Raw genomic sequence first — 15,000 nt, forward strand, 5'->3', positions numbered from 1 at the left:
TTCAAATAATTTTAATTTATTCATTATTTTAATATCCCTGTAATACTTGTTCCCCCAGTATCTTGTACAGTCTGATTTTTGACTGGTCTATGTTCCATACTTCTTAGGTTTGAAAAATACAGCTGTAAAAAAAAGTCTGTCTATTGGGTACCTGTTTACTATTGTAATGGACCAGTTCGTTGTACCCATTCTGGGAAGCTAGTCTCATTGTTTGTTTTCTGACCGCCAAGTGAATAGTCAGAATAACATTCTCAAGCACCTCAACGTTTCCCATAAGTCAAATCTAATGGCTGTAGTTACTTGGATTGTGTTACAGTAATAGCTGCTTTTTGTTCTTTCCTCAGACATCGAAGATGTCAGAAGACTGAAACCCAATTATCTGGAATCCACTGTCGACTGGTTTAGAAGATACAAGGTTCCCGATGGAAAGCCAGAGAACCAGTTTGCTTTTGATGCAGACTTTAAAAATAAGGTAATTGCCATTTTGTTTTCAACCATGTGCCTATCACATCTCCGCTAAAAGAGAAACATTAATGTTACAATGTGTAAAGAATAAGTGCAAAGTAAAAAGTCATCAGATAAAAAGAATTTTATATCTTACAAAAACACTTTCTGGGATAAGTGCCAAACTGAAGATCAGGCCAGCATATTGTATGTCAGGGTCGTCTGATGTATAATGGTCTTGCTTAAATGGCTGATTTATGCAAGATTGTGCTTTTCAGTTAGCTTGTATCAAAATAGATTTGTAATCTGGAGACCTTTTCTCCATTCTCTGGAAAGTAATTCTAGTTTAAGGATTGGTTAGAAGAATTCGGAGTGCTCTGTAAAGTCTTTGATCTTCTGATATGTGCCTTTTGTGCAGGATTTTGCAATAGAAGTGATTAAGTGTACCCATGCTCACTGGAAGGCGCTAGTAACCAAAAAGACGGACGGAGGAGAAATAAACTGGTGAGTTTTCCTTTGCTAATATGGGTGTGTGTATACATATGTATATATGTGTGTGTATATATATATGTGTGTGTGTGTGTGTGTGTATATATATATATATATATATATATATATATATATATATGTATATGTATATATATATATATATCTCACATCATACACTAGTAGCTATCCTAATGCAGACATTCATTACTTAATTCTATTTATGCCCTACTTTCCTCTAATTTTGTTATAAATGCTATAAATTTTGTTTTGCTTAGTATTATTTGGATACTGATTTGAATGCATTCTACATTTGTTTCTATTAAGTAGAACCGCAAATATGGGTAGGCATGGCAACACATGACGTTTGATGTAGCATCATATATCCATTCATGCTGTATTGCCCTGTGCAGTTAATACATTTTATATTACGATAGTTATTTATTGATCACTACAATAAAAGCTTTTTCTGGATTCACCGCATTTGACAGGCCTTGAGTTACTTATTTATTTTCATCGGACTGTCGGACATTTACATTTTCCTCATACCATCTTTTGTAGTTTAAGACAGTTTTCACTGATCAGTAAGTCATCAAGTGCTCACTGAATTCAGGTTCAAAACATACATTTTTGTTCAAGCTGTATCTTTGCAGCTCCCTGATAGTTTGGCTGTGATGTAGAAAATTTCAATTTGCTAAGTGTATCTTTCACTGACATATGTATTTGTAGAATTGAAGGCCTTGCTTCCTAAAACGGGTTTCTAAATGCTATCACAATAAGGGCTTCCTTGTATGGATGCTACTGTGCTCCACTTCGTTTGTGAATTTGAATATCACAGAAACCTCTTAATAGCTTAAGGACCCATCCTGTGATCTGCTTATAAGGGACAGCTCCTGTAGTTATTTGCAGCCTAGCACAAAACAGTGTTTTGCCTTAGTACAGTATGTCTCAGTACATTCCTGCTTCCATGCAGCATAATGATGATAATGTTACAATCTAAAGCAAACAGCGCCGTCAACTGTCACAATTATAGATAAGTCCCCAAGCAAACATTATTCTGTATTGTTAGTTTTGTGAAGAGGGGAAGAACCAGATTTAGTTCTTACTAGAGACCTTACAATAGAAATAAATATTCTACACATACTGTAAGTGGTTATGTCAGCAGAGTGTTGAAGCAAATAAATGTCTTCTATTCTCATTACAGGACAGGGTTCACACAACTATTTCAAGATCGGGGGAGAGTGAGGTCTTCAGTGTCTGATAATAATAAGTTTCCTGGCTAATAAAAAATAACCCCTTTTAAAATGGTCTTTTTAGCCAGGTGCAAAACTAAACCAGTGACTAGCGAGTTCATTGGGGCATTGTATGTGCTGCAGATTCTTTTAAAACTCTAAAGATGGGCTACTAGATTTTGTGAAATTGGGCACATCTACCAAGAGTGACGTGTGCTACCATTTTATCTCTTATAACCTTACCGCATTGTAAAGATGTTATAATGTAACTCATGAGCTTTACAGGTTTCAATAAGCTTATATAGACCTGTTACATTGGTACATTTCTGTCAGTTTAGTCATAGCACACGGGTAAGTTGGCAGTGGTTGATTTTCTGTATTTTACAGCCACTATAACCATAATATTGACAAAAGGTATCAAATGAATGTGGTTCACCTTACCGAGACTAAAATACTTTTTCGCAATTGCCATTTAATGCAGTGCAAGTTGTATGCAGTCTTGGTTAGTGTATCATGTTTTGTCACTGCTCAGCAAGTAATGTGTAAATGAAGTGATATTTGGGAATCGCAGAATAATATATCTGATTATTTCTATGCACACCATTTGTCAAACGCCAGAGTCCAGGACCACATTACCCGGTCTGACGCTGTCACTTTGTGGCCCTCCATGTCTCCGCCTGCAGCACCGCCATACTGTTTAGGCACTTACCTGTTATTGTGTCTGGCACTCTCCTCCCGGTGATTCCTGCCATTTTGTACCATGGGCTCGGCCATCTTGGATTGGATCGTATGACCTGCTCTGCCATACCAGCTTCCAACAGCTTGTAACGCATTCCTCCCAGCCTATTTAAACCAGGAATTGTTGACAGTGCATTGTCAGTACAACATCTCTGAGGATCAGTACCCTGGCTCCTTGTTCAATACTGGCTTCAGTACTTGCTTCACAGCATTCAGCCTCAGTGTGTTCCAGCACACCACCTCCAATATTTACATCACAGCTTTTAAATCCAGTATAATCCAGCAAACCTGCTCCAGTATTACTTCACAGCATATATCGCTGCGGCCCGCTCTATTAATGCTCCAGCACCTTGTTCCACTTGTGCTTCCGACACCCAGTTCCAGTGTATTCTTGCAGCCAACTTAAGTCATGGTCTAGCACTCAGTTCCAGTTTCCTGTAGCGCTCACTTGTGCTCCGGGCACCCAGTTCCACTGTAATTGCAGTCTACTCTAAGATATCCTACACACTGGTACATCCACACACTAGTCTGCACTTGTTCTCAATATGTATCCTACCCATTCTATAGCATCAGTTTTCTGCTACTACTAGTTGCCTACATGAGGTATTGCATTTTTAAGCCATCCAGCTTTACTTAAACCCCAGCACATACAGCTAGCCCAGAGCCCCGATCGGAATCGACAATCCCCTAGTGCCATGATACCATGTAGATACTTCTATAATGAAACCATTAAGTGTTTCCTCTTGGGATCAGTTTGGTACTCATTCTGGAATGACTCATTTCTTATATATTAAGCCAAAACAAATTTACCTGGTCACTGCCCATTGTGTATGCCATTATATTCTTGGTCCATTTTATGTCGCTATATTCTGTATAATAAGTAAATTCCTTATACAATATATCTTATTTAATTATTACTATATTTTTATCAATATGAGGCCACAAGGATTCTGTAGCACCATAAATAGTGGGTAAATGTACAACAAATTGCATAGGTACAGACTAATACACACAGTAACGTAACTTTGCATATATAAATATAATACAGTGCTGAAATTACTTTTGTAAAGAATACAAAGCTGATCATGAGCTTACATTTTAGGGGATAGTGGTACACAGAGGGAGAGTGGAGTACAGGTGGGGAATGCAGCAGTTGGAAAGTTAGGAGGAGTGGTGTTGGCTTGAGTGTAGAGATTAGCTTTAAGGGCACGTTTTAAAGGCTGGAAGGTTGGAGGCAAGTCTGTATGGGCATGGGCGTAATCCAGAAGTTTGGGGTAGCACAGGAGTTGATCAGGGAGGAGGTTAGGCAGCCATTTGGACTATGGGGGAGATGTATCAAGTGTTCTAAAGAGTAGAACAGTCAGCTTCTGCCTTTCGTTCTATAGATTGTAATTTCTAAATGTCAGCTAGAAGCTGATTAGTTGCTATGGACAACTTCTCCACTTACCCACTCTTTATGAGGCCAATTACAAATCCCACTATGTTTAAATATACAAGGATATGAGCACCCCAGTCTTATATATTAGGTTTATGATGTTGATAAAGTTTAAGTTGGCATGGTTTTCTCTGCTGAGGGGCGGCTAGAGAAGAGAGAGGCTTTCAAAGCTGACCCAGTGGCCTGCACGTTCTCCTAGCTATGTGGTGGTCTTTGGTTAGGTGCAGTGTATACAAATTGTCAGTGTTTGGGGGGGAGCCTTTATTTGGATCTGATCCTGTAAAGCAAGGATGGGGAACCTCAGGCCTGGGGGTCATATAAGGCCCGTGGAGTCATTTCCTCTGGCCCTCGGAGCTCTTGTCTGCTAGCCTCATCTGGATAGCAGGGTGCCTAGAATGGCACCCTGCAGCCAAAATCTATGCAGCGCACCACTGCCCTTACAGCTCCTCAGGATGCTCCGGGCATTGCTGTAATCACTGGCGATTGTGGTCCCGCCCCATGTGACATCACATGGAGGGGGCGTAGACTGCACCAGGCACACAAATGTTCTATATATCAAAATGGTCCTCGGCAGGAAAAAGGTTCCCCACCCCTGCATAAAGTGTTAGGTTTTTGTATATTGTGGGTACATATGTTAATTTTCTCCTACTCTGCATAATATCTTTTCTTAGCCCTGAGATCTTTCTGAGGGACCGTAATATTCCCTACCTGGCATTCACTAAGAAAAATGGTCTCCACTAGTAAAATGGTAATTTAATAGAATATCGAAAAGAGCCACAGCAACATTCACAGATGTGAGGGAGTTGATATTTCACATTAGAATTTGTTGATGTGCTACTCATTTGGTGATTTTTCACCTTAAATTTTTTTATTTAAATGTACCTATAACATCTCATACATAAGATGCGGCATGGCAGGTTTCTAGGTGCTTTTTAACCACTTAACTGACGAAGTCGGTTTTGATGCGAAGGCAGCCAGCTGTACTTCACCTGGCAAAGTGCGACCGCACCCCCTGGCTGTGGTTTTGAAGAGAATTTGTTCTACACATGTGCAGAACGGATCTTTTTTACTACCCCGACTTTCCTGCCAGCCAGGCAATTTCTGACCGGTTGTGCTGGAAAAATCGTCAGACACCTAACCACAAAACACTTCACATTTCGCCATCTTGTAATATTCAGAAATACTTATATAATGTATAACTCCCCATACTGTGACTGAGTGACAGGACAGAAGATTCACTGTAATGGTGCATACACACGGTCAGATTTGTCAGATGAACTAGTTTACCAAACATTTGAACGATTTTTGACTGCAGTCAGACTTGGACGATTCCATTCATTTTAATGCAGACACATCAGATGTCAGATATCGTTTTCTGACCATCGGGAACGCGCATCGTTCAGGCATGTCAGATTTTCCTTCAGATATGAACGATTTTTTAAATCGTTATCGTTCAGATCTGAAGAAAAATCTGACCGTGTATGCACCATAAGAAACTCTCTTCTGGGGGCTTCAACCTTTTCTGAAGAGGGGAGGTTGCCTATCAGTGGTCATTAACTACAATAAACTGAGAACCTGATGTTACATCAAATCTCATTTTCCTATTTAACCATTATTGGCAAATGTATTGTTTCCAACCATGTCATGGGTTTTTTTTGTTGTTTGTTTGTTTTTTTTTGTAAAATTTATTTATTGAAAGGTTCACTCAAAATACTGTAGTATGACCAACTCAAAACACAAAACAATTTTAAAAATGAGTGGATTCCAATCTGTTGTTGTTGTTGTTGTTGTTGTCATCATTTATTTATATGGCGCCACAAGTGTTCCGCAGCGCCTTACAAAGTACAAGAACAAATTGTATACAAGTGACTTACAGAACAATACAATACAGGACATGGATAATATATATTGCTACATTAGTGACCATATCACCCAGATAAGCAACAGAGCATAAGCAACCAAGTGTTAGGTGCCCTAGTGGTGAGTAATAAGTAAATGACACTATAGTAAGGAGAAGCACAAGAGGGTAGATGGCCCTGCTCGTGAGAGCTTACATTCTAAAAAGGTGGGGGAAGACAAACTGGGTTGACACAGATGGGGACGAAGGAGCATGTAGCAAGGAGTTAGAATGATAGCTGGAAGGCTTTGATGAAGTAGTGGGTCTTGAGAGCCCGTTTGAAGGATTGCAAACAGGTGGAGAGTCTGATGTGGATGGGAGAGTTCCAGAGGTGGGGAGCAGTGCGGGCAAAATCTTGGAGGCGGGAGTGGGAGGAAGTAATCAGCTGGCATGAAAGGCGGCGTGCATTAGTTCAGCGAAGAGGGCGGAGAGGAGCGTGAAGGGAGATGAGATCAGAGATGTATATGGGAGAAGATTGCGTGAGGGCTTTGTGAGCGAGCGTGAGAACCTTAAATTGGACTCTGAAAGGGAAGGGGAGCCAGTGTAGGGCTTGTAGGAGAGGGGAGGCAGATGCAGAATGTTTGGAGAGGAAGATGAGCCGAGCAGCAGCATTAAGGATAGACTGGAGAGGAGAGAGATGGGATTTGGGGAGGCCAGATAGGAGGAGGTTACAATAGTCCAATCTGGAGATGACCAATGAGTGTATGAGGGTTTTAGTAGCATCCTGGGTGAGATAGGGTCTGATCTTAAAAATATTTTTGAGATGGAAACGACAGGACTGTGAAAGGTTCTGGATATGTGGTTTGAAGGAGAGGGATGAGTCCAGGATAACTCCAAGACAGCGCACCTTGGGACTAGATGAGATAGTTATTCCATCAATTGATAAAGAAATAGTTTGAATTGAGGTGATGTGGGAGGGTGGGAAGATGATTAGCTCTGTCTTAGACATATTAAGTTTAAGAAATCGCTGGGACATCCAGGAAGAGACAGCAGAGAGACAGTTGGCGATACGAATCAGAAGAGAGGGGGAGAGATCAGGGGAGGAAAGGTAGATTTGAGTATCATCAGCATAGAGATGATAATGGAGGTCAAAAGAGCTGATGAGTTCACCTAGAGAGGAAGTATAGAGGGAGAATAGGAGAGGACCAAGAACAGAACCTTGGGGAACACCTACTGTAAGAGGCTTTGGGGGGGAAGAGGAGTCGTGAGAGGAAACTGAAAAAGATCGGTCAGAGAGGTAGGATGACAGCCAGGAGAGGGCAGTTTCACGTAGACCAAGGGAGTGAAGGATATTCAGCAGGAGAGGGTGGTCCACAGTGTCAAAAGCAGCAGAGAGATCAAGGAGAATGAGAAGAGAGTAGTGGCCTTGGGATTTGGCAGCAAGGAGGTCATTGCTGACTTTTGTGAGGGCAGTTTCAGTGGAGTGGAGAGAACGGAAGCCAGACTGAAAAGGGTCAAGGAGGGAGTGGGAGGAAAGAAAAGTGGTAAGGCGGTTGTAGACAATCCGCTCAAGGAGTTTGGAGGCAAAGGGGAGGAGAGAGATGGGACGGTAGTTAGAAAGAAGGTTAGGATCAAGGGTAGGTTTTTTAAGAATGGGGGAGACAAGGGCATGTTTGAATGCAGAAGGAACAGTGCCTGATGAGAGGGAGAGGTTAATGAGGTGGGCAAGATGGGAGCAGGCTGAGAGAGAGAGGAGGCGGGAGGGGATGGGATCAAGGGGGGAGGTGGAAGGGGGGGAGGACCGGATGAGGGCCATGACTTCCTCTCCAGATACAGGGGAGAAGGATGTTAGAGTTGGTAAAGTTGATGGGGAGGGGTGACTAGGGAAAGGAGGAGGTGGAGAGCTGGGGGACTGGTTGGATATGATGTCCTGACGTATGGAATCAATTTTAGATGTAAAGTAGGTAGCAAAGTCAAGGGCAGTGAGCAAGGAGGGGAGACGAGGAGGGGGTGGGCGAAGGAGGGAGTTGAAAGTAGTGAAGAGACGCTGGGGATTAGAGGACTGAGAGGAGATGAGTTTCTTAAAGTATGACTGTTTAGAGAGGGAGAGCGCAGCACTATAGGATGAGAGCATAAATTTGAAATGGAGAAAATCTGCCTTAGAGCGTGATCTTCTCCACTGTCGCTCGGCAGTTCGAGAACACTTTTGCAGGTATCTGGTGCATTTGGAATGCCAGGGTTGAGGAGTAGATCTGCGAGTGTGAATAGTGATCGCTGGGGCAACAGAGTCCAGAGCAGAAGTAAGGGAGGCATTGTATAGGGAGGTGGCTTGTTCAGGGAAGGAGAGAGAGAGAGGATAGGGGAGAGAAGTGAGTCAAGCAGGGAAGAAAAGGAACCTGTGTCGATAGAGTCAATGTTACGCTTAGTAATGGAGGCTTTTGGAGGTAGAGGAGGGGAAGGAGAGAGGGACAGGTTAAAAGAGAGAAGGTGATGGTCAGAAAGAGGGAATGGGGAATTGAGGTGGTCAGAAATATCACAACGGTGTGTGAAGACCAGGTCAAGCACATGGCCACTCACATGGGATGGTGAGGAGGTCCATTGGGAGAGACCAAGTGACGATGTGAGGAAGAGGAGTTTGGAGGCAGAGGATTCTGTGGGGATATCAATTGGAATATTGAAGTCACCTAGGATAATGGAGGGAAGGTCTGAGGAGAGAAAGTGAGGGAGCCAGGAAGCAAAGTTGTCAAGGAACTTGGAGGGAGGGCCAGGTGGACGGTAAATGACAGCTACTTGGAGGTGTACTGGGTGGCAGAGGCGTATAGTAGGGACTTCAAATGAAGAGAATGTGAGGGATGGTTCAAAGGGAATGGGTTGGTATGAGTAACCAGGGGATAGAAGGACCCCAACACCACCACCATGGCGACCCCCAGGTCGTGGGGTGTGGGAAAAGGTGAGGCCCCCAGAGGAGAGAGCTGCAGGAGAAGCGGTGTCAGAGGGTGAAATCCAGGTTTCAGTAATAGCTAGGAGATTCAGGGAGTTGGAGATGAAAAGGTCATGGGTTGGGACCAGTTTATTACAGACTGACCTGGCATTCCAGAGGGCACAGGATAGAGGGACAGAGTTTGTTGGAGAGATTTGAATGAGATTATCAGGGTTGCTATAGCGTGGGGGTGAGATTAATTTGGGGGATCGAGCTGAATAGAGTGTAGCGATGGTGCGGACTCCAGTGCTAGAAGGGGAGTCAGTAGAAGGTGGGCAGGAAGGGAAATTAATGATGTGTGGATGGATGTGGGGTAAAGTGACATGGAGAGGGGAGTGGGAGGAGGGATTAGCAGTGAGGTTGTAGGACCCCTGTGGAGTATAAGAGAATGAAAGTGGAGTAATGGGAGAAGATGGGGAGGAAGGTAAACAGAGGAGAGGAGATAAGGGGAAGAGGAAATGGAAGAGACAAGGGGGAAAGGATAAAGATGGAAGCAAGGGGCAGAACAAAAGATTAGGTAGACACTGAGTGAGGGTGGGATTTGAAGAAAACATGGTAATAGTAAGGATGATGTAAATAGGGGAAGAAAAGTTAAAAGTAGGAATGAAGACAGAATGTAGGAGAGAGCAGATTTCCAGAAACGCAAGTAATAGTGCAGTGTGGGAAAAGAGTCTGTACTGCATAAGTTTATTATTGAGTATAAAAAAGTGGAGATTTGGTGGGAGCAGAAATTAAATAGTAAAATATACAGTGGTAGGAGCTAGATATAAGACTTAGAAAAAGAGCTAAGGTAAAAGTACATTATTATCGAGGTAAACTGACATAACACAGATAAGTATGCATTAGGATTATATGTAAAGCACAGAGCCAGCAGCAATAGTAGAAAGGGAGGCACCAGGTTTATGCAGCCACCAGACAGGGAGTTCAATAATGAAGTCCTGGTTATGTATCAACAGGAGCTAGTAGTATGGAGACTGTGGCCTCAGAATTGTTCATTCCACTTTGTCCAATTAATGGTGAGGTTGTTGTTTGATTGTAGTTGGTGGGTTTCCTTCTGTTTCACTGCTGTTTAACGCTGATATAACGCCAATTAATCTATTTAAAAAGAAGTTGACACTTTTAAAATAGGACACTTCTAAAGATTGGGCACCCAGCCAAGGCTTAGTCCAGCCTTCTAATGAACCTTACATAGGAGACCTAGCATGTGAAACCACTAATTTCTAACTACCCCCAAAACACTCCCACTATTATTGCAAGCAAACAAACAGAACATACCATTAAGCTAGCATCTGGGTCTATATACCTTGCATTGAACTAAGAAAACACAAACCTGAAACTATATTCTAAACCAACAACTACAGATACTATGCAGTGATATACTACTTAATTTAACATTACATCTAAGTTAATTGTTCAAAGCAGTAGTCCTTTACAAGTATCATGCAGCAAGAATATGCTGGGAGCAGTAGTCCTTTACCTAGTACAGCTCGGGCAGGGACAAACAATTATAATGCAGCAAGAATATGCTGCTGGGAGCAGTAGTCCTTTACAAGTATCATGCAGCAAGAATATGCTGGCAGCAGTAGTCCTTTACCTGCAGGTTAGAGGAGACAGAAGGATGCGTCAATTCACAAGCAATTGCAGCTGAAGATATTATCATACATCAGGTAGTAAGATATGTTGTGAAAGAGGGTCACCTAAATCTGAAATGCAAATACAGATCTCAACCTCACCACAACATAAATACATGACAATAGTGACAATCGTTCCATGAGGTCTCATTTTTAAAATGCAAGTAATCCTCAATGCAGAAAGATTGGTTCTTAATGGGTTTTTTTTTTTCCTCAGCACTAATACCACGGTTGAGGCCAGTCCATTCATTTGCAAGTCAGATGAAGCTCGAGCCATTGTTGATGCTGTGAGTTACAGTAATTGTTGGTACTTAACTAAAACGTGTACTTCTCCAATATATTCATTAGATTAACATACTGTAGGTTTCTGCTGCTGTAAATTAGGGCCACAGGCTCCGCACTTTTCAAGTTCCGAGCAATATACAATCAGATTTGAGATGGAGAAAAAAAAAGAATCTATAATTCCAACATGCTGATGTACTTGTGTTATTTGCAATACAAATAGGATACTGATTTAATTGTAATGCTTGTGCTGCAAATTATAGAGCACGCTAGCTGACAGTGATGGAGTACCCTGCCCACAACCAGATTTCTTCCATCTGTAGCATGACCTCTGAGTAAGAATAGTATTTAAGTAAATGCATTACTAGTTCCGGCCTGATGAATGGGTATGTTGTGAAGCATGCAAAGCTTTCTACATTTTATCATTTGAATATGAAGAATGAAGAACACAGCTGTATCCATATTACCATAATAAAACGTCTGCTGCATATTTGAACATTTCTTTTATCAGTTTAGGATTCCGGCCCTCTAAGACGCACACACTATGGGCTAAACAAAAATGTCTCCAGCACCACTTTCTCTCTGCCAATGTCCTGGTAGTTCTGCCCCATTAGGTGAGCTGGAAGGAGTGATGACCGCATAGAGTAACTATGCTTTTGGTCTTTCAATGCAGGCAATTAGTCTTTTGTACATGATACATAGTCAAAAAGTTCCGTATGCATTTTATCTGTTCATGCAATAGGCATTTCCAAGAGTTCCTGGGCCTCTCAGCAACATTTAGTGCCCCCAGCTCCGTAAAATCTTATCCATCACCTAGATCTAGACTACAGCCTACTTGTATCTGCTCACTTATTACATATTTACAAATTCAACAGCATTGCCTGACCGATAAGTCTTATCCATTTACTGCCTAGCTGAACAAATATGCAGTCAGTGAAGGGAGCCTGAAGCCATATACAGCTTATGGGTTCTGGGATCACACTACTTCGGGCCTTACTTAAGCTGCCAGAGATGCTGTTAACACAGAGAATATGAATATATGTTTGTTTATGTTAATACTAGGAATATATTTTAAATCTGTTCTGTCGACACCATTTAGAAAATAATAGCTAATGTTTCGGGTTTGTCCTGAAATGTAAAGTTAACTTATTGTGTACAAAATGTTTTATTTCAGACACCTCCGTGTGGATCCGCCAGCCCTATCCCAGTAGATGGTATGTAAAAGAGGCTATAAACGACTGTTAGATGCAAACATATTGCAGACTGGTCCTGGGTGATATCTTAATACTGACCATTTTCTTGCAAAAGTAAAATCGCAGCACTAGTAAAGACATGTTGTTTAGAATGTATTTTGGTTGTTTAGAATGTATTTCGTGTTTTAGACCCACAATATAATTTGTTTTGCTGTGCATGGTTAATGTTATGCACTGCATTCGGGAAGAACTTTGAGTCCAATTTGGGAACTTGAGATGACTTCAGTCACAACTTGACGTAAATGTTATGATTTTTTATTTTAAAAACCCATTAGCACCCTGTGCTATTATCACCAGTGGAGTCATCCGAGACTTGATGTGCATATCATCACCTACCAATAATAACAAACTAAAATGTAATAGCTTCTGGTGCTGCAAGGAAAATGGGGCATATTTGAAAGTGTGGGGTTGGAGGAGGTTTGAGTGTAGGCTAGAAGCTGTAAACTTGTTGCACGCATAAGATGCCACAAAAACAAACACTCAAACATAAAGTCTCCTTTTCACATGACCTTTAATTTTTTCCCACATTGATTCTCCTCTAGGAAAAAAACGTGCAGTTTCTCATTCTTCTGCTCCTCCAGTGTCTATCTTCCATAGTCTTGTTTCTCGTAATGGTTTCTTTACACCTAACACAAGTTCCCAAACAAGGTCCTCAAGGCACCCCAACAGTTCAGGTTTTAGCAATATCCATGGTTGAGCAAAGGTGGTTAAATCAAAGTGACTGAGGTACTAATTAAGTGACCTGAGGTCAAGCATGGGTATCCTGAAAACCTGGACTGTTAGAGTGCCTTGAGGACCAAGTTTGGGAACCTCTGACCTTATATACCACCACCTTTGTCTCCTCTGCCCCAATAATGTATTGTGGCCCTCTATCACAATAACATGTAGAAGCATCATGTAATGGAGCAAACTGAATGCCCCTTTAAACTACCTAATAAAAATGTCTCAGTACTTTGGATTTTAAGTATGATGATGTATGATCCTGCCCATACAGTCCACCATTTTTTTTTTTGTTGGAAATAAATTGTACAATTCAAGTTAAAAAAATAAAAATGTTTTTTCTCTAAAGAACCTAGTACTAGGCTGCATTAATGATATGTAGACGTTTCTGTAGATTAAATGTCTTGTTTTCTTCCCTTTTTCTTCCTGGTTCTCGCATTCTCATGACCTATGCAGTGGACAAGTGGTACTATTATCAGAAGAACTAATTAGCAGGTGAAGACCTTGCGCTATAATTGCATGCCTTTCCCCAGGCATTTGGATGTGCAGCATAAAGAAAATATTGACAGAACTGACATGATCGTGTAAACACAGGATGCTGTAACCCTTTTAAGAGAAGAATGGGAGCACTCTGCAAGATGTGCTATGAATGATAAGCTGCTGCAACGCTGTATGGGTTACCATTAATAACGGACATTATTGTCATTAAGTCTCGGTAATTTGGGCTTCTATTTAGGTTCGAATAGTTTTGTTAAAGCAAACTGCAAGATTGGCATGCTGGAGTCTGCTACACTTTCCATCCTCTGTAGGTTTCCTGTACAATATTAGCAAATAAAGCTACTTTTGTTGGTAAACGCTGCTGTGTATCTGAAGTGTGTATAAAAGGGACATTAGAAAATTAATGTTCTACTTTGATTTTTTTATATGCCTGGAAAAACATCAGGACACTAAAATCGCCTCCTGCTTCCCACACACTACACACAGGAAAGAGTCTGTTGTGCCATGTAGTAACTCTATATATAACAATCAACAGCATGCCTCTCAACCATCCAGGTATTGGTGGTAAAGTCCTGTTTATCGTGAAGTGTCCCACTGTGGGGTGGAAGGTTGGGAGGAAACTTCTAACCAACTGCTCTACTTGCCCCCAGCGTGATGAAAACGGGTGGGCGGGGCTCGCAGGTATGGCCTTTCCCAAGTGGAACAACCCAACCAGATCTGACATGCCTAGCTACAATTCTACTGCTTCCTCATAGGGCCAACATTTATTCAGAATGTACAGAGGACACTACTCTAGTTCTGAAGCTGCTACAAAAGTTTAAGCTATGCAGTTGGTATACTGTATTGGTGGTAACAGGTGCCTTAAGCATCACATCTCTCCCTGGCTAGGAGTAATTCCCCCAGTTTCTTATCATAGTGGTTCTGCTGCTGCTAAGGCGGCAAAGTGCATTCACATAGTCTGTATCCCATTTGTAAGAGTAATTGGTTTGTGATGTCTTCTCAGTAACTTTTTTTTAATTTATTTTTTTCAATAACAAAATTTAAATCTGTTTTATGTGTATGCAATAAAATGTGTATACTTGTAGCAGAGGGCTACTTTAGCCTTTTTTTTTTTTGGTGGTAGGCGCCCTGACAAATGAAAGAAACACCCCAAACACAGATGTTATCCATACAAAATTAATTACACAGTGAAGTTTTAGTGCGGCAAAAATTGTGCACGGACTTTACTGTAGGTAAACAATTACGTAATATAGTTAATGTATTATTCACTAATGGCTTCAAATTGTGTCTTTTAAGCTCTTTCAGTAATACAAACTATATACTAGAGTTGTTTTAGATTCTATTATCTGTTCACCTTGGATATGAAAGAACTAAATGTCGCTCTCTAGCTTTGGGATATACCACTCTCTCTCCTCGTGGTGGGTGGACAGTCCAAAGCTTGTGCTATTTGGTACATGCACACTG

At 41.4% G+C, this 15,000-nt stretch overlaps 1 protein-coding gene across 1 annotated transcript in view; it reads left to right on the plus strand.

The window, feature by feature from the left end:
* PPA1 (inorganic pyrophosphatase 1) overlaps window positions 1–13,892 on the plus strand; it is a 94,004-nt gene extending 80,112 nt beyond the window's left edge. Inside the window, exons 7-11 of the mRNA XM_088475722.1 lie at window positions 345–472; window positions 863–948; window positions 11,001–11,070; window positions 12,240–12,279; window positions 13,495–13,892. Of these exons, the coding sequence (XP_088331848.1) occupies window positions 345–472; window positions 863–948; window positions 11,001–11,070; window positions 12,240–12,279; window positions 13,495–13,526 (356 nt within the window). The 3' untranslated portion in view covers window positions 13,527–13,892. The remainder of the gene's footprint in view (window positions 1–344; window positions 473–862; window positions 949–11,000; window positions 11,071–12,239; window positions 12,280–13,494) is intronic.
* The last annotated feature ends 1,108 nt before the right edge of the window (window positions 13,893–15,000 follow it).

Source organism: Taudactylus pleione, unplaced genomic scaffold (assembly GCF_031769625.1).
Source record: "Taudactylus pleione unplaced genomic scaffold, aTauple2 ptg000016l, whole genome shotgun sequence".
NCBI classification, from domain to species: Eukaryota; Metazoa; Chordata; class Amphibia; order Anura; family Myobatrachidae; genus Taudactylus; species Taudactylus pleione.